This window comes from Streptopelia decaocto (assembly GCF_964273445.1).
Source record: "Streptopelia decaocto genome assembly, chromosome: 4".
NCBI classification, from domain to species: domain Eukaryota; kingdom Metazoa; phylum Chordata; class Aves; order Columbiformes; family Columbidae; genus Streptopelia; species Streptopelia decaocto.
The window spans coordinates 51,194,136-51,214,990 of NC_138658.1; the positions used below are offsets into that span (position 1 = coordinate 51,194,136).

Here is a 20,855-nt window from a genome sequence, read left to right on the forward strand (position 1 = left end):
AAGTTATAATCTTTCAAACAGTTATTTCTTCAAATTTCTTTACACACTAAATACTGAAAGACCGTGACACGGCTACTACTTTGAGTTGTTTTACTCTCTTGTTCAGAAGCATGCTGCTGTGGGAATACACTGGGACTAAAGTTTATTCCACTTAAAAAAATATAAAAACAGGTAAAGAAGGGTCATGGGTGATGCACAAACTCTTTGTAAAATTGAGGTATAGCGTTTTTGCTGAAGATGCTCTTTAGGAGCAGTTCTGTACTATTCTGATCTGCATGCAGTGAAGCTGGATTTGGGTTTTTGGGTTGGCTTTTTTTTGGTACCTTAAATCTAGAAGTATTCAATGGTTGGGTGTCTTACCTTGAGCATGTAACATTGTGGCTACTGTAGTCCTTCACAGTTAACAAAATTTAGAAGGAAAAAACCCCAAGTCTAATTATGTCAGTCTATGGTAACGTTATTGCATAACTTAGTGGACATAATACAGCCAGTAAACAACATTGAAAAGAATAAATGTGATGGGAAAGACCATTCTGGACCACTTGTCTATTGAATTGACATCAGTCAAATCAGGGATTTTGACTTTGATCTGGGATGCCCTTCTTCGTAAGCGTCCTTTTTTATGGAGCCTGTGCCTGTCCAAAGCACTCCGACTGTAGAGGTCTCTGCTGGAAGTGGCTCTTCTGTACTGCAGGTTGGCACTGTCGTACGTGTACGTGGTGGCTCGCAGGTCACGGAGGTTTGTGAACACGTCTGAGCTGCTGGCATCACTTCGTATTTCAAGTGGGCTCAGAAGCATGTTTCCATGGATATCAACCTGTGTCAAGGAAGGAATGTCAATTAGATGGGTTCCTCAGCCAGCCCAAGGTGTCTCCCAGATGGACAGGTACCTTCTGGCTCTACTGTCAATGTGCTCCTGGGGCGTCTGTGACAGTTGTGTCTTGTATAGCATCAACAGAAGTGAAAATACACTTTCCTGACTGGTGTGGAATTATTCATTAGGCATCTAAATATCTTCCTCTCTGACCCAGCTTTTTGGTCTGGGACCTTTTAATTCAGTTAGTATCTCATCCCCTGTAAAGTAAGAGTTTTCTAGTTTTGTCTTTAACTTAGATCATGGTCTTCATGAAATACTGAGTTTTAAAGTCTGATGATCTGACACCCTAAGCTTTCATGTACTCAAGGTGGAAAAAAAATGTAGCTATCTCTGTCAATTTTATACAGTTAACTGTGGGTTAGTTTCAAGAAGAGTTTTTTAACAACAGGTTCATCACATGAAGAACATAGAGGTACATGTGCATTTTATCAGTTATTGTAATGTGCTTGTGATGAGAATTAATTTTGGAGAATTACTATATTGCAGACATGGAAATCCCTACTCTCCACAGCATACTTGCTCGTGTGCAGATAGAATAATCCATTTTACTCAATGAAACCTTGCCTTCAGTTGCATTTTTATATGTTGGCACTGGAAACAGTTGTTTTGAATATGTTTATCACTTACTTTATTTGTGCTGTTAGTGAGGGCACTGTTTTAAGTACCTGAGCAAAGAACTGGAAACTGCAACCAGTATGTACAGGTCTGGCACAAAAAATAGATATATATTTACATAAAATATTTTAATAACATTTCCTTTTTTATATATTAATGTAATTAACCATGAATAGCTGCATTACTACAGAGTATTTACCTTTTCACTCATCTTTAGTTTTCTACATGTTTGTAGTAACACCTCCTATAGGAAATGTTTTTTGGTGTTTCCAGGATGATCCCTGACTTCTCCATGAAGACTACCTAGATGTTTCAAATTCCCAGATATTTAAATATCCACTGTAGCTCATATGAGGCAAATACACACCAGGACACAGGCCTCTTAAATGAAACTTCAAAGACTTTGCCTTGAGGCTTGAGTATTAAAATTGGTTTTTGTAAACTGTGGCTTTGAACCTACTCCAAATACATTACAATCTATATCATGGCTGTCTGGGGATGCCTTTATACCAAGGAAAAAAAGATTACTTATTGACAATATCTACTCTTGTGAACCACCAGTGATTAAGTAATGCTTTGTTCACGCTCCAAGCTTTATATTTTTAGCAAGACATAGCAGAGCTAGAAAATGGTATAATAAAAGTATGTTCAAGAAAAAACTCCGAGCAGAGGACATGGAGAAATCCAGTCTCTGGGGGTTGCTGCAGAGAAAGGCTGGAAGACAGAGAAAGCTGTGGTTCCACCAGGCAACATGGAGGATGATCCTTTCCACCTCTGGAAGGAGAAAATATTGTGTAATGACTGCTGGCCAGACAAAGCTATTTGTACAAAAGCCACCCAGGAGAGCTGTAGGAAAAAAAAGTCTTCTAAACGGACTGATGAGCCACCACAGACAGAAAATGCTGTAGTCAGGTTTAGCAGCTGATTCTGTGCATGCTGAAATGAGCATTCAGTGGGAACATTGCAGTTCCCACTGTTTTGGTGGGAAAAGCTAATATATTCTGGATTAGAGAGGTCAGCTGGTCACAAACCAGCACGGTGTTTGCAATCTTTACTTCAGATATGGGCTACCCAGTTTATACCTTTCAGGTCAAGTCTTCAAATTTAAGCAGATGTAGGATCTAAGCTAGGGTTTCCTATCGTCCAGAGGACTGCCATAACTATGGGACTATACATTACTCCTAAGTTATGACATCTTCTGTGGAAAAAACAATGATCCGAGTTGCCTCTGTGTAAAAAGAGAATTTTTTAGAATTTTCAAAAGTTTTGATAGGTTAACCTTTTCTTTCCAGTTTTATGAAATGGCTCTTTGAGCTGTCTCTGATTACATGATCTAATGTTTAAACTAATTTACCTTATTATTACAATAGTAGAAACAGTACTGCAAGCATCATTAAGCAGTTCTTCTGGCTCCTCTTTCGTGAAGACAGTTCATAACTTCCTACAATCTAAAGTGATTAACAGGAATGTTTCTTAAACTAATATGCCCTGACAGTTTATTATAAGCCAAGCAGCATATGAATTCCTGCTTTAAGTGTTACAAATGAACCTGTTTTATTTAAAAATCAGTTTTATTTAAATTATTTTAGGTGGGATAATTTGTATACATCATGAAGCAATTCAGTCTTTAAATTTGTATCAGAAATAGTGTGGCCAGCAGGACTAGGGAAGTGATTGTCCACCTGTACTTGGCACTGGTGAGGACACACCTCGAATACTGTGTTCAGTTTTGGGCTACTTTCTAATGTTAACTGTTGGGAGATAGAGGTAAGAATTTTTGTCTCAATATAGAAACATCTTTTCTTCTCTTAAGATGAAAGATTTGGGGCCATGTTACTCATAAAAACTGTCTTGTTGGAACAAATGCAGGATTCTTATCACAATCCAATCTGCAAAGAAACATATTGTGCTCAGCAAGAATATACTTATTCAGGTTTGGTTTAGTTGAAGGTTGAGCTAGTTGTGTGGTTACGTGCTCCCTCTTTTTTTCTCCTTCCAGTAGCACTGTACTGGAAGATCATATGTTTCCCCTGGAGCCTGTGGCTGGTCTCTGGTTTTCCATCGCAGGTGTTTTCATAGAATAATAGAATCATAGAATGCTAGGGATTGGAAGGGACCTTGAAGGATCATCTAGTCCAATCCTCCTGCTGGAGCAGGAACACCTAGATGAGGTTACACAGGAACGTGTCCAGGCGGGTTTTGAATGTCTCCAGAGTAGGAGACTCCACAACCTCCCTGGGCAGCCTGTTCCAGTGTTCTGTTACCCTTACTGAGAAGAAGTTTCTTCTCAAGTTTAAGTGGAACCTCCTGTGTTCCAGTTTAAACCCATTACCCCCTGTTCTACCATTGTTTGCCACTGAGAAAAGCCTGGCTCCATCCTCGTGACACTCACCCTTTGTATATATATAAACATTAATAAGGTCACCCCTCAGTCTCCTCTTCTCCAAGCTAAAGAGACCCAGCTCCCTCAGCCTTTCCTCATAAGGGAGGTGCTCCACTCCCTTGATCATCTCTGTTGCCCTGTGCTGGACTCTCTCCAGCAGTTCCCTGTCCTTCTGGAACTGAGGAGCCCAGAACTGGACACAACATTCCAGGTGTGGTCTCACCAGGGCAGAGTAGAGAGGAAGGAGAACCTCTCTCGACCTACTAACCACACCTCTTCTAATACACCCCAGGATGCCATTGGCCCTCTTGGCCACAAGGGCACAGTGCTGGCTCATGGTCATCCTGCTGTCCACCAGGATCCCCAGGTCCCTCTCCCCTACACTGCTCTCTAATGGATCATTCCCCAACTTATACTGGAACCTGGGGTTGTTCCTGCTCACATGCAATACCCTTGTTATATTTCATTAAATTTTTCCCCGCCCAGCTCTCTAGCCTGTCCAGGTCTTGCTGGATGGCAGCACAGCCTTCTGGCGTGTCAGCCACTCCTCCCAGCTTGGTGTCATCAGCAAACTTGCTGATAGTGCACTCTAGTCCCTCATCCAAGTCATTGATGAATATATTGAACAGTACTGGCCCCAGTACTGACCCTTGAGGCACTCCACTAGATACAGGCCTCCAACCGGACTCTGCCCCATTGACCACGACTCTCTGGCTTCTTTCCTTCAGCCGGTTCACAGTCCACCTCACTACCCGATCGTCCAGACCACACTTCCTCAGTTTAGCTGTGAGGATGCTGTGGGAGACTGTGTCAAATGCTTTACTGAAGTCAAGGTAGACCACATCCACTGCCCTGCCATCATCTATCCACTTCGTTATATCTTCATAAAAGGCTATGAGGTTGGTCAAGCACGACTTCTCCTTGGTGAAGACATGTTGACTGCCCCTAATTACCCTCTTATCCCTCATATGCCTTGAGATGGCACCAAGGATAAGTCGTTCCATTACTTTCCGAGGGATGGAGGTTTTGTGGTTCATGGAAGGTTTGAAAGGAAGGCGTGATGCTGTGCATAACTGGGGACCAAGAAACCATTTATCACCTGCCTTCAGTTGCCATTTATGAACCCCTTGGTGGCTCAGCCACTTTCTCACTCACATTATGATTGCAACCTATGTCTTTCTCATGCTTAAGAGATATTTTCTGTGTAATGGTTATTCACATCATAATTGTCTGGGGAAACAGAAGTGGTTGCATGCATGGACTATCTAAATATTTTCTTGCTGGGTGGTTTGTCCTTTTTATCGATAATTATGTTGGTTTCCTCAGTGACATCTAGCTTTGACAAATGCACAAGGAGATACAAACAGTCTTTATGTTTTATTTAGAGAAACAGAAAGCTTATTTACTACAAATTAGTATTTTTTTGCATACTAAAAATTAAAATGGCATAAATTGTAAAACTGGAGAGGTTTTATTTCCACCTTCTTCAGTCTGTAGAGCAAGGAACAGCCACATATGAAACAGCAGTATGGTTTCCTTTTCCATCTGGTCTTCTCTATACTGTATCACAGTCAGTTTGCTGAGTGTTCCTCACATGTTAAAGGCTTTTGTTATTTGGTGAAGGAATTTTAGTCATCGTAGTTGTCTGTCAGATGGAAGTGAGCAATATCTTCACCTGACAGAAAGAGAGGAAGCACTGTTACATATCTTTTGTTGGTTTTGTAGGTCCCTGTATAGATAAGTGATACAGGTCAAGAGTAAAATGAAATTAAATATCCTACTGCTGTACATACTTACAGCTGTACTTCTTTTGTTCTCCAAAAAACTTTCCCCTTCTCTGGTACAGACTTCATAATACCAGTGAAAAAAACATGATGGAGAGAGGCTGGGAGTTGTCTTCACTAGAGATCGTGTGTCCCACTGCTCTGGCCATGTGCATTTTTCCTGACGAAGACAGAAGCACAGCTGTTGGACATCAGAATTTCCATGATGAGTAAAGTGGACGCTCACAAGGTGCCATATCAATGTTTCTTCAGTGGGATACCAAAATCCATTGATATCCATTCACACATGTGTCTATGTGTATACACATTGATGTAAAATCACAAATCTGCACTATGCAGGTAGGTCACTTAAAGTATTCTCAATCCCAGAATGGAATTGCAGTCTAAACTGTGAACACTTACAAATCCTGGTACAAAGTGTTTGTTTTCTGTCAGAAAAATGCTGGTGTATGCATGTGGTACTCTGAGAAGTTCAGCTGTGACTGTAAATACTTTCCATCCCATTCTAAGTATTAGTCTCAGTGTAATTGCCAGTGTAACACTTAGACAGAAGCTCTTGGTCGTGAGTTAGGGCCTTTTGTTAGTTAAACTAAGTCTCTAAATATTTAGGAAAAAGAGCTTACCTGCATTCTTATCCTTCATAGTTTCTCATCCTTTACTTAGTCCAGTGCACTGGGGCCCATGCAGCCAAGGCTGACCTCTGAAGAAGTGTTGCTTCCATCTTCATCATAAACCCTTACTGTGCTTCTTCTCAGTTAGGCTGGGTTATCTCAGGAGCTGTTGAGGTTGGTCAGAGTTTGTGGGTTTTGTTGTTTTTTTCCCCTTTCCTTATCTTCCACAGAAATGGATAGAGAGTGTTTGCGTACAACAATCCGTAACAGGGTGGCTTATCTTCTCTGCCCTGTGGAGCGCAATACTTTGTGGGACATTGGAGACTGCTGCAAGCCTGAACCACATTTGTGCACTCGCTGTAATAAAGCATCTCCTATACATTGGGACAGAAGGCATATGCAGGGAACCACTTTTAATGGGCTCCTGAGTTCACTGAGACTGAGGACATGATGACTCTGTAGATGATGCTTAGCTGTAGTGGTGTGGCTGCTGGGACACAAGACACACAAGTCTACAACTAATAAAATATCACAGAGTTTCCTGAAATGCACTTCCTGACATGCATGTGAAATTGCAACCCTTCATCAAGCTAAAGTCTTACCTGTTAAGAGTTTTATGTGTTGATTTCATGCTTCAAGCTGAACAGAGGGCTCAAATACAGTTTTGTCCAAATGTTACCACCTCAGGCCACAGCAGTACAGAAATTTATTGAACAGACTGGGTAAGATCTCATTAATACTTGGATGTAATATATCGTAAGAAAAGCAAAGAACAGAAAAAATTTTTGGTTCATTAGGATATGTATTTTCCTCTGAGTCAGACTGGGCCAAATACACCTGATGGAAGTGTTTATTTCTGAAAAACTGGGGAAAAAAAAGGGAATGGGTTTATAGAAGTTTGCAAGTGCTCAGTGATGTACCGTGAAATTAAACTTTTCCCTGTTAAAAAAACGTCCATAGTATTACTTCCTGGCATTTGTCTGGCTTGTTTTTTAAAAGGGGGTAGCTGTGGTCTGATTGAATTCAACCTGAGGGAAAAATCCTGACATCTGTGAAAGCTGTTATAACCTAGCAGTAGCCTCCTGGTGCTCCTGGAAGCTCAGAGGTGTGGGCTTCATTCAGGACTCACTGAAGTAACAGTGTCTTTGCTTTCTATTTTTGGTGAAGTTTTTGTGTGCAAAGAGAAGCTATATAATAAACATTTCTTCTATACCACCTTCTATAGCAAAGAAATATACGGTTGAAATGGTAAACATTTAACTTCCTTGTACCCCTTATATTTCTTCTGTGCTGCAAAGAAATGCTTGTTCTGAATATTCATTTGCATTTTCTGTAGTTTCTTACTCTGTCTTCAGTTTAAGACAGAACAAACCATACGTTGCTGTAATCTCCTTATGATATTACTCTGGACAATCTCAAATGCTTTTGCATATGTGTTCAAACTGCATTTATCTGTATCATCATATACATCAACATTGTCACTGCAGAAATAATGTTTGAAAAGTCAGCTTGAACTTTTTACCTGGACTCTATTTGTTTCCAGTCTGCTCTTTTCTTCTGTAGCACGTCCTGTCCTGCCTGCTGCCTTTTTTTGACGTTGGGGTCCTTTCCCAAAGAATATATAGTTTACAAAGGCATATTCCAGCAAGGCCAGGAACACAAACACAAAGCATCCCATCAGGTAAATATCTATTGCCTTGACGTAGGGAATCTTTGGCAAGGTCTCCCTGAGGTGGGTGCTAATGGTGGTCATGGTCAGCACAGTTGTGATTCCTGTAGAAGGAAGATAACAAGACAAGGAAAGGTATTTGAGCGTGAAAGCCATAATGGCAGCACTGCCCAGTTAGCATGCACTTCTCATGTAGATGGATTAATTAGACGATCAGTTTAACAGCTAAGGGAATGCATTGTACAGGACTAGAAAGGAAGATACCCTTGCAGAACTGCGACAGCACCTTCCTTGGCTTTCCATACAATGGAGGGTGAACAAAATAGCCTTCAAAAGCCCAGGCTGTCTTGGTACATCTTGCCTTAGTTTTTACAATAACTCTGCTAGGGAACGTGGTGTTAGCTGACCTGGATAGCAGAGTTGTTCTTTCTGCGTGAGGAAATGCTTCTTGCTTTATTTACAGCAGTAACCCTGGCTTGTGTTGCTCTGAGGAACTGAAATAAGTATCTAGCTTTTGATTGAAAACAGAGGTTTGAAAGGAGACAGGGAAGGTTTATGATAAAGTGAGGGAGGGTGTTTGATGAAGAGAAAGGGATATATATGCTTGTACCAAAACACTTTTCCTGTTAAAGGGGTGCTTGCAAATAAAGCATTTCCATCTCATTGTGCTATCCATCACTGCATGGTTCTTTTTTTTTTTTTTTTTTCATATGTGCACTTTGTTTTAGCTGGATGAAATTATTCTTCAGTCTGCTTTAATCACAGGTCGTTAGTGCATCCAGATAATGGCTCTGGGCACTGGTGCATGAGCTGAATTTACAGAGAAGTGGGACAAAATAGCTTTCTGGCATTAGCATTAGAAAAGCACATCTGCTTTAAAGCACAGGTGGTGGCAGAAGATAATTGGTTCTAAAGGAAAGTTGTTGGAAGGAACATGGTATGGTAAATAACCAACTCTGTAGGTAAAACAGGCTTATTTGGTGTAAGCTGGTATATCTCCACTGATGTCAGTAGGATCTTGTATATTCTTTCCAGCCACACATCTGGCCTGAGAGGATGCTTTTTAACAAAATGTTGATGCAGCACAGTGAAGATGCCCTTAGATACCTGAATTAGACCTTCATACATCAGCTTGGGAGCAAGATACTTTTGGCCATTATGGCAACTGGAAGTCAGTCAGGATCCCAACCTGACTGCAAAGCAAGAACTTCAGATGTAGGCAAAGTGAGACCTGCCTGCCTTCCTGACAATGGAGACCCTACACTGCATGTGTAAGATCATAATTAATGCTGCTGCAATCAGCTGTATGAATTTGGTTCTACTGTATTCAAAGGCAAGAAGTATCTATTTAGTTCAGTGATTATGAAATTACCTAGAGCAACTCTGGCTGCAGAGGCATCATAATTGATCCAAAAAGATACCCACGACAGGATTGTGATCAGTGTGGAAGGCATATAGGTTTGCAAAATGAAGTATCCAATATTTCTTTTAAGCCGGAAGCTAAGTGATAATCGAGGATATGCTCCTGAAAGAAAGAAGCCATATAACAAATAATGCCTAAAAAAAATTAGACACTGATATATCTGGGTTGGGGAAGCAGGGGTGAGGGGAGGTGCCTTTTTTAACTAGACAGTGCTTACCTGTTGTAAATTCCACTCTCTTTGATACCATCTTGTAATCAACAATAGAAAACTGTGGGAGCTCAATGTTATTAATTCCCGTTACTGCAGACTCTCCTCCATTCCAGTAAAATTCAATATCATCAGTAGTGTATCCATCTGAAACAGAGGCACAATTTGACTATTGATTTCTCTTTTTGTTTTATTACTTGGCTTAAATAGTTGTGGTTAAAGTGGAAGGAGCTGCTGTTAATCAGGAATTCAGCCTTCTATTATGTGAAATTTCTGTTTTACAGGAGTCACGTTGCCTCCTCTGTACCCAAGGCAAACTTCTGTGTGTGGAAGGGGAGAAGACAGAAAACAAGGACAGAATTTAAGATTAAAGACCAATTATTACCTAGCTCTAATACTACTAATACTTTTCATTCAGGATTGAGTTGCTCAGTTTACCAACAGGCTGGTATAACGTCAGTGGAACTTTTAAAGACTTTAGGAGGAACTCTGACAGTAAAACCAGGTTCGGTTCCCACCTTTGCTTTTGATTTCCTGTGCAGGCTTTGAGGAAATCCAGAGTTTGGAGCCAGTAGAGGCAAAGCTGATTCCAGAAGAATTCATGTGTCTGTTCTATGACCTCACAATGTCTGTTGGAGCTGTAGGTATCCTTTTGATATTCATGGAGCATTTTACATTTTCATTAGATCATGTCATCTTTGATCTTCTGTTATCACAGAACTATTTCCTATTGACTTCAAAACTAGCACGTTTCTTATCTTTCCTATCAACAGTGATGTTAATTATTTATAATTTAATTAAAATTTAATTTGCCATTCTACCACTGTGAGTGTTAGCATTATTGTTACCATTTTCATAAACATTTTGATTAAACTCAAAAGTGAATGAGTTTCAAAAATATCTCCCAATTGACGACATTTTTGAACTAATATTTAAACGGGTTCCAATTTATTGCATTTTACTACTTTCTCCAGATATCTACCAAAGGAGAGAACAACATCTCACCTATTTTTAGACTTTTCCTTCAGATGTTAGACTTAATCAGGTTTAAATCATGTACCACAGATCAAATAAAAACATGTGTATGAACTCAAAGCTTTAGAAAACTTGACAGTAGTTTTGGCAGCTGAACCCACCGTAGCATCAGCAGCCTCTATGGATTTAGGAACTTCTCCTTTTGTGTGCACCACTAATGCAATTTCTAGCTGGGAAAATTAGTCCTGAGGTGTCTTTTCCTATTATAGTGCCTGGTAATAGCCTCATCTCTGTAAGGCTGACCACATGCAGAGCAGGTAGCAGGTCCTCAGCTTCCCTAGTCACAACCAGAGGAGCTTTGACAACTTGCTGCCAGGCTCAATGGACTGCTTGGGAAGTCTGCAGTTATTGAACAGGTGTCTTCTGATGCAAACATAACAGTGATGGGCTGAACAAGGTTAAGTGTTCACATACCTTATTTGTTAACTGCTCAGTGCCACAGTTTGCTAACCATCCGAATTGCTCCTGAAACCATACTAACCTGTGCAATACAGATTGCTGCTCTTTGCTTAAAACTTCTGTGCTTCCCATTACTCCATGCTATTTTTTTTTTTTTAAATTAACCATCCTAGGGCTATCACACAGGGCTCTCTGCATGGCTGTTTTCATGTTTTCCAGGTAGAAGCCAAGACAGTGGGACTTCAGCAACTGTTTTAAACACACTGCACACAAGCCACGGGGCCAACACGAGAAACACTGGGGTGTAATACAGAATGATTGAAGGAGGGAATAAAGACTACTAAGACTGTTTAAGAGGCCAAGAATAAGATTGCCAAGGAAGTGTTAATTTCCTTGCAAATCCATATGATAAAAAATTTCTCTTGAATGTTTTCCCTTTTTAAAAAGATGGAGCAAAACAGAGGAAATGGTAAACCGTCATCTCATAGTGAAAGGGTATGGATTATGTGCAGACTCGGTAGCACACAGACATCCTCTACATGAACTAACACTAATAACTATTTTTTTGTCTTCAGGGGCTAGAATTAGAAACAAGAAAGGTGCAGCACTATCACGATGTTGCACAGGTACTTGCTGCAAAGTCACAGGTGAAGGTTTAGATGTGAGGATCCCAGATTCTACTTCAGAGTTCGGAAGAAAATGGTGAACCTAATTGTCCTGTTTTGTGCCATCAGCCGGGGCCCTTCTCATACCCTTCCCTCCAGTTTTGCCTCAATATTGCCACTTCCTCGGCCAGTGCACACTGGGATCCAGAGCAGAGAAAGGAAACGTCTCCAGGTTTCAGCAAGTCCTGAGTTTATTTGCTCTCTCCTTAAGTAGCCTCTGGCAGCCTCCCTACAGTTTCTCTGCCTTCTTGACGAAAGAGGGAATAGCTTGGGTACCCTACTGAAGAAAAAAAATCCCCTTCCTCAAAGGTGAATAATTGTAGATTTAGTTGTTAAAACCAAAATCGTACCCTATAAACACCTGGGATATTACAGGGCACATTTCAAAATGAGAGTAGGCACATCTTGCTACAAAAGAATTGCACCATGTTATTGGTACAGTGTGTGGTGATGCTGAACCCTTCAAAAAAGAGATTTTGGGGAGTTTTGTAATGTAGGCAAATTTGCTTGTCACTAGTCTTGGAAAGGTTTCTATGACTTTGGCTGCTAAATGAAAAGTAGAACTACGAAGTTATAAAGTCAATTGACCAAAATCAAGAACCTTGCATGGAAGATATTTCAGCTGATGACCAGCTATCATTGCTGGCAGGCCATGTCCTTAACCTTTACAAACTTAAAAAACCAAAAGACTTGCAAATACTACAAAAAATAGATCTAGTGTGAGCTACTGCTGTTTCTAATGTGCTTATTTGTTCCTTGAACTTACTGCGGTTAAAGCTGGGGGCATTTATGAGAAAGGACTAGTCATGTTTTTCAAAAATTCACATTTGTTAGATCTCTTTTTAGGAGACTAATTGAGCAGGAACGTCTTCCTGTGGTTTTGTAGAGAGAGAGCCTCAGTACAATCATGATTTCCCTGCCAGTCATTGTAATAACTCTGCTAGACACTAACAAGGTATAAACTCTCCCCAGGCAGTCCATTCCCTGATGTGATATGATATTTGTTGTGTGATGCCCTTCATTACATGCTTTGCACGTTGTTCTAGCTGTGTGAGCAGCATTGCTTTCATGACTGAGGATGACTCACAGATGCAGGGCTTGGAGGCCCTTGTGTTCCACAGGTACTGACATTGCTTCTTGCTTTCCAAAACAGCACTCAAGAGAAAGACATTTTGGCTGTGGTTTAGACTGGAACCAGTCTTCAGCTCCGAACAGAGTTAGCAGAGGACAGATCACTCGTTCTGCTTTTTGAAGTGGATAGTGCCTTCAAGTGAGGAACCACAGTGATGTAAATTAAGAAACATTCAGTATGGAGCAGCACTAGCTTCTGGCTAGCAGGCAATGATAAACGCCCATTTCTGGCAGGATGTGCCTTTAACATGTACAATGGAAGAAAAACTATTTCAGTGATAGAAAAAGTGAGTCTAGTCTGTGCAGTGTCCAGCTCTAACACCCTGATTTGTTCACTGAACTTATCTGTACTGCCCAGGAATTCCCTTGGCAGCATTTTTTCCATGTGATCTATTTCTCTCTGTGTAGGTATCCGTGTTACTTTTTTAAAGGGATCCCTCTGCTTTTGTGACAGAGAGCACAGTACTTACAAATGGACACTGACGACTGCACGACAATTTCATAGAAGTCACATATTGGGAACCTGAAACATTTGAGTGATGTTCATAATAGCTGTCAAGAGTGGTTGCAACTTTAACTGCAGAAGTCTAGAATTGCTTCCCTAAATTAATAACATTAGACTGATTTAAGAAGACGAGTTAAACCAATCCAGTTACGGATCAGAATCGGGTTCTCCGCGTGGGAGCGGCCGGTGTGAGGAGCGGCTCCGCGGGGGCAAGGGGGGGTGTCGGCCCCCTCAGCCCCGCCTGTCCCGCACACGGCGGCGCGGAGCAGCCTAGCGGCCACGGGAGGGCGCCCGCACTCCGCGACGGGGCTGTGCCCGCCGCCCCCAGCCCGCTGCCGCCCGCCGGGCTCGGGGACAGCCCGGGGACGGCCCGGCTCGCCGGGCCCCGAACGTGCCGTCCCGAAGGGGTGACGCCTGTTGCCGGATTCGGCCAGGGCAGCAGCTGGTCTGCGCTAGAGCAGAGCCGGGTCTCGGGACGGTGATGTGCGCCCGATCGTTTAATGTAGGAGACTGTTGAACAGCTGCACTTCATAGGGAGGATGTGTTGGGATTTCAACGTTTGCTCAATGCTTTCTGGAGCGGACGTGGCCCGATTTCTGGGCTGACATCCCTAGCAGTCTAGCCCACTTAATCAAACTCCCTAGTATTTCTGTGTGTGCTTTTGTTGACCTAAATAAGCAGCAATTGCTAAGACTTTTTTTTTTTTTTTTTTAATTAATAAAGCTCCTATGAAAATTATTTGATCTATTTAAGCCTTTGCTTGCTAGATAATTTTCCAGCTTCCAAACTATTAAAATAGACTTAATTGCTCAGCTCCAGCTATTAAACTTCTGTTTCCTAGAAAATAATGTCTCAAAATGATAATACAGTCCTTGATGTGCCCACACGTTTTTTTCTTCTATACCAGCAGCTAAGAGTTTAAGTGAGAACACTTAGGCAGAAATACTAAAGATTTAAAAAGTAACTAGATTCAAGCACAGTAAGAAATAGGTTATGTATAAATCTTGCAGTTCACAGAAAAGAAAAAAATTAGAAATGTTGCTGACATTGTGTTATAGCCAAGGTTAACAGTGTATTCAATGTTAATACCACCAGGCTGTTTTATTTTCCACCACAGCACTTACTATTTCAAACACCTCTGGGATAAATAAAGATCTGTATTGCATTAACGTAACAAATAAAGTAATGCTTCTACTATTATTACCAATTCCACAGAGATGTCCAAATGGAGGCCCATTTTCCATCTGCTTATTCCTGAAACACCCGGTAACAGGGTCTTTGCCTTAGGGATCTGAGTCTAAATAGGACATTTCAAAAGACTATTTCCAATCTATGTGCCCCAAATTATTTGGACTTGTGTAAGGACATGAGGCTGGAATCCAACCCTCTCCCATCACTACTGGATCATCCCTTTCCTAACAACTTAGTCTTCGTTGCTGTATGTATTCTTACAGTATCATTTTTCTTGTTTCACAGTTATTATTCCTATGACTGTATTCAAACAGGAAGACAAAGCATTTCTTCCACACACCACTAAGGTGGTCCATACAGTGGTAATCTTATTGTACTGCTTGAGCTTAAACCCAACATACAAATGGGGCACTGCAGATCTCAAGATGTGTTTTGGAAAGCAGTATCACTAGTTAACATTAAGGTGACAGAATTCCTTGAAAAGGCTCCCTGCCACCTGTGTTGAGTGGGTGTTTATATCTATTAGTGATGCTGTGGGTTTTTTATTTGTTTGTTTGTTGTTTTTTTTTCTTTTAAAATTTTGTTTTGTTTTGTTTTCACCGATAAATACTTTCTATAGGCAGATGGCAGATTGTAGTGGGGTATACGAATCAGAATTTAGCCTAAGCAATATTGACCCAAATGAAAACTTGGTTAGAATGCTGGAGTACTACAAATTGTCAGTTATTTAAGAAGGTTTCTCAAATCAAAATAAATTTAACATATGGGGCAATCTGTTCCATCCCAGTTGGAGACATCACTTCCTATGCATTAGAAGGAGAAAATAAATGTTATTACAGCATAAAGTCACTCTTGCAACATCCTAATCTAGTTCAGAGAGTGAATTATAACCTTGCCTTACTGTGCAAACACCTTTGATATTACACAGAATCACAGAATGATAGGGATTGGAAGGGACCTCAAAAGATCATCTAGTCCAATTCCCTCGCCAGAGCAGGAATACCTAGATGAGGAATGTGTCCGGGCGGGTTTTGAATGTCTCCAGAGAAGGAGACTCCACAACCTCCCTGGGCAGCCTGTTCCAGTGTTCTGTCACCCTCACTGAGAAGAAGTTTCTTCTCATATTTAAGTGGAACCTCTTGTGTTCCAATTTGTACCCATTACCCCTTGTCTTACCATTGGTTGTCACCGAGAAGAGCCTGGCTCCATCCTCCTGACACTCACCCTTTATATATGTATAAACATTAATAAGATCACCCCTCAGTCTCCTCTAAACTAAAGAGACGCCAGCTCCCTCAGCCTTTCCTCATTTCATTGCTATTTGTTATAGTTTTTTGCCCCTGTAACTTTTAAAATTTCATTTGCAAATGAAACTCGATACAAGATAGAAAGAGAGGAATTGTTTGGTTTTGCTTAGTATCTCTTTAATGGTTAACACAGCAGGACTTCTCAGTATCACCATAGTCTCAACAGAAGGAAACATTCAAGGTTTCTGAATAAGTAGTCTGACTTGTACTGCAAATGCCTTACTGGTTTGTCTCCCACTGAATTATGCCAGTGATGTCAAAGGACCTACTGGGCCTAAAATAAGTATAATGCAACGCACAATCAGAAGTATACATTAATATGTTTTATCTAGTATGGCTTTTGTGTGCAAGAATACCTCTTATAAGGCATACTGGTGTTTTATTTTTTTTTCCTGTTCACTAATAAGAGTTTCACTCTCATTGGCTAAAAAAACCCCAAACATTTCCTAATTATTAGGAAAGGAAAAGGAGAGCAAATGCAAAATTCTCTGTTTGCATTTTCATACACTTTCCAATTCATGTTGTACTATTTCTTGACTATTATATGGAGTTTTCTTTATTTCTTTCCCCAAAATTTCTGTACTAAGTTGGCTACAAAGAAGGGCCACTGAGATGATGAAGGATAGACTTGCTTCCATTGAAGGAAAGGCTGACTGAGCAAGGATTCTTCAGCCTGGAAGTAAGGTGGCTGAGGGAATGTTATATGACAAAAGCCTATAAGATTCTAAATTAGCATGGTGAGCTTGAACAAGACACTATTTGTTAAAATCCCTCACACTTCCAGACCAAGAAAGCAACAATTCGTATGTCTAGTGGCTAGTTTGGGAAACAAAGGGAAATACAACGTACAGATAAACTGTAGAACTCATTCCACAAGATGATGGGTCAGAAGCTTCTGCTTGTTCACAAGAATAAAAAATTAAAGAGGTTATTAGACACTATTTCTGACTTGAGGTAGCAAAGTGCAGAACACTTACTGGAGGAGTTTACTGGGGAAATATCAGCATGTATTATATAGCCTATGCTCTGTTCTAGCTTCACAGACATATGCTGCTGGCCACTGTCAGGGACAAGATGATGGATGACACAGATGTTTGATCTGAGACAGTACAGCAGTTCAGGGTCTGACATGTTCCACTGCAGCCTGATTTGCACATTTCATGCATTTCACCTTTAGAACTCATATTTTTACTTCACAACTGTAGTGATAATTTTTGGCCTAATCTTGAGAGCCTCTGACTACACCCATCTTTGTGTAAATCCTGTAAATTAAATTGTGATTAGAAAACTTTTGCTGGTGCCCATGCATTTTCTGTAGTAATAAGCAACCTGGCCGTAGTGCCTCCCTGGTCAAAATGTCACTGAAAATTAAGAAGTCTCTTATATGCAAATGTTTAGTGAGCAGTACTAGTGATTTAACTGTGGACGTGAGACATCTTGATGACCTATTGTCTCAAAATTAGCAGCAATGATGTTGCTTTTTAAACATTTTTGGACCAAGCAAGTGTGCAGTGATGAGTGTCTGCTTGTGCAGACTAGGTATTTGAGTAACTGTGCATTTAATGTACAGATGCACAACTGCTAGTTACAGATCAGCCCTGAGAAGTATAGCCATCATACATCAGTTTCTATAGACCTTTAGCTAGTTTCCCATCTTATAATTCAGTTTAAGTGGCTCTGAAAAATGGCATTTAAAAATGGTACTTTTGTTACTTTGGTAGTTACAAATGCTGAGGGTCTGTTTGTTGAACTGTTTCCATGTTTCTCGCTTCTTTGCTTGAATCTTCTCCTGTGGGGTTGAAACCAGCAAAGTTCTGAAGTCACATCATTGTGTTAATGTTTAAGGCCAGTCAACAGTGATCAGGGCAGAAGCTATGCATGAGGAGATTAATCCCCATAGCTTCCTTGCCTACATCCATGTTCGCTTGCTGCTGGTACCAGACCCTGAGAATTCAGAGCTTTCCAGTAGCAAGTGTCAGAAATCCCAGTCTTCTCTTGTTTTTGTTCTGAGATGCCTTTTTTGCTGAATTTGTTTTGAGACTCCTCCCTGTCTTCTCCTTTTGAATAGACACTTCTACTGGATACCAGCTGTATCTCAGTCTGCAGAAAGTTGAACTAAAGCTCCTTTCCTCTTCTAGTGAGGTTTGATTTTTTTTTTTTTTTCCTCTTTCTTTTTATCTTCTATCCTTCATTCCCCCTGGTTTGATGAGGAAGAAAAAAAATCCGTCTTCAGAAGCACCAAAATGCAGACCAAATTGTTTGTACTCTGATCCTGACAGTGCCGGCTGAGAGAGCCTGACTCGGGAAGACCTCAGCATGTTGAGAGACCTGACCTCTCCTGGAAGCCCAGTCCCTCACCTCTTTTGCTGACTCAAAGGACTCCCACACCAGACTAAGGTAACCCGCTTGCAGTGCTGTCAGGAGCACGTTATCTAGACTTTGTAAGTCCCATGCAAATCACCCTTTTCATCCTTCAGTTTCCTCCTCCTCCTTTCCCACCTACAAGTGCTGTACCATACATGGCTATCCCAGTCTGAGCTACTATCCTCAAAGTTTTTTCTGACTTGAGTTGCTTTACAAAGTTAAAAAGAGAACAACTATTTATAAGCACATTATGTAAACATTAGCAACAGAGGTCCAGCTGCTTAGCATTCAATTAATTTAGTTCAGTCAATATTGCATGGTACATAGTTTTGTTTGCTTGTATTGTAAACACATCTTGCCCTTGAGCACTCATTTCATTTGATTAATTAACATCTACTTCTGAGTGCTCCCATTTTATTGCCAGGCAGACTCCCCCAATTTTAGAGGCAGCTGTTGTACTTGGTGAAAAAGACATTTGAAATCCAGGTCCATCTGGTTTCTGCTGCACCATGTCAGGCCAAAACCTGCTCTCATTTAAGGCAGTAGGACCCATGTTTTCAACAGCACTCTGACTGGAGATGAATGAGGACATCTTGTGTTTCTTACTAAAGCTAGCATGGCTTATGCAACCATACCTTGTATTTCTATGCCTCCTCAAGGGTGGGAGGAATCATATGTGAGTATACTGCCCACTTAATAAAACTACTTCATGCCAACGTTGTGCCAGGTCAGGTAAGCTGTCTTTCTACATGGGGACTTGGGGCATTGTATTTTGTTTATTTGTATTGCTGCAGTGTCAAGGATCTAAAGATATAGATCAAGACACAGAATGAATATACACTGAACAGAGAATTTCTCAAGATTCATAATATCTGCAAACTCAGATGCGTTTGGGGTAAGGCTCCATTCTCACAAATTGAAGTGAATCCATGAGCATCAGAATCTCCCAATTTGTTCTGGGTTTTGTTCACTTTATATGGCAATTCACACCCTGGCAGAAGACAAGCAAATACATAAGCTGTACTTACGGCTGTAACATCCTAGGACAACTGCAGTATCTCAAAGCACTGTATGCCAACTCTTCCATATGACCAGGCACAGAGATTATTTTTTTTTTTTTTTTTCCTCCTGCTCTGACTGCAGACAGACTCATTTAAGAGCACAGCTGTTTCTAGAGAGATCAGCCCCTCCTCTGAATGATCCCTTATATTTGAAAAGCAAGCCCAGCTTTTCATTTTGCTGTTCCCCTGGCCCAGGGGCTGTCAGAAGCTGAAGATTGAGACCTGGCAAGGCTGTGCTGGGAAGCAGCTCAGCCCCAGCTTTCCTGTCCTCTGCCATCACCAGGGGAGACAGCATGGGCCTTGTATTGGTACCTCTGAGGCTACTGAGATGTCACTAAAATGAGAAGAGGAGCTGGTGAAAATAACTCTGCATTCCTCTGTGTGTAACAAAAGAGGGCTTAAGATATGGCAGATAGGTAGGTGACATGCCTAATTTCATGTCCTCGTGCACTGAAATTGTTGAATGTCAAGTATTTGCTATTAAAATCTATGCATCCATATAGAGACAAGCTATCCATCTTTTTGAACACTGAAAGTCATAGACTATACTAGCAGCATCCGAGTATCTTCTAAATTTGTGTGCAGTGTAAAAAGACATTGTGAAAGTAAAATAACTGGTTTATAGTCCTCTGGGGAAACAAATCTTTCCAAAGTCTGGAAACAGAGCAGTCGTTGTGGCTTAACACTACTGTACTGTGAAAAATGAATTATTTCAGCTTAGTGACTGACTTAAAAGATGAGTGGTAAGGAATGACTTAAACTGAGTGAAAAATACATTTTAAATTTTGATGTGAAAAAAATGAAATATACAGTCCTATTTGGCTAATTTCTCAGTTTCAATACCAAAGAGTTATTTGCAAATTTGCCTCCCAGAGTATCTGAAAAACAACTTGCTTAGCTCCACAGCTCTGTGCTTGTGTTTCTGTCCCTGTGATGATTAAATCTGCTGCTGTGGATGCTCATGCCATTGCTTTAAAACCACTCCTGTTTTGCTGCCAGCATGTTCTCTGCAGCTCAGAAGGATGGCATTTAGCTGTGCCAAAAGTTAACGTGGACCTACAGATTGCTGTGTGCCTGCCATCCTTCTGAGAGTGAATTTGCAGCAATACAAGTTGAGTGTGTATTCTGCATAGGGTATCCACAGTGACCTAGGGTGTATTATTTGAATATCTTTTAAAATGATTGAAGTGTATTTCAAATTGAAAAATGTGTTTCCCAGAGTCAGACTGTTGTCCCAATGGGCAGCATATGGAATCACACCACTGGCCTGCATGTGCTTTCTATTCCTGCTCTTGCTGAGATGTTTCCTATAGTACTGTTTTGCTTGCTTTACAAGTGCGCTAAGTGTGGTCTTCTTTATTTCTGGTGTCAACTGTTCTTTTGATAGGGTTTGTGGGAGCTAGTTGCTTGAATATGGCATTTGATCCATGGCAAAGCCCTGTGACATGAGGCGTTTTGTGCGTGTCATGGAAGCAGGAAGCAATGGGAGTACAGAAGAAGGCATGGATTTTATGATAACTGATGGACAGCCCCACCTGCACATTGGTGAATTGCAAATGTTGTGAATTGGATTAAATGCTAAGAGCCTCATATCACTTACAGCTGGAAGATGAAGTCAAGATGGGCA

The 20,855-nt window shown here is 40.9% G+C and overlaps 1 protein-coding gene across 1 annotated transcript in view; it reads right to left on the reverse strand.

The window, feature by feature from the left end:
• Positions 1-469: 469 nt before the first annotated feature.
• The window catches only part of GABRB1 (gamma-aminobutyric acid type A receptor subunit beta1), a gene marked incomplete at both ends in the record, with an annotated part of 116,587 nt that continues 96,201 nt past the window's right edge, over positions 470-20,855 (reverse strand). The window contains 4 exons of the mRNA XM_082051662.1: positions 470-817; positions 7,793-8,043; positions 9,312-9,464; positions 9,580-9,717. Of these exons, the coding sequence (XP_081907788.1) occupies positions 470-817; positions 7,793-8,043; positions 9,312-9,464; positions 9,580-9,717 (890 nt within the window). The remainder of the gene's footprint in view (positions 818-7,792; positions 8,044-9,311; positions 9,465-9,579; positions 9,718-20,855) is intronic.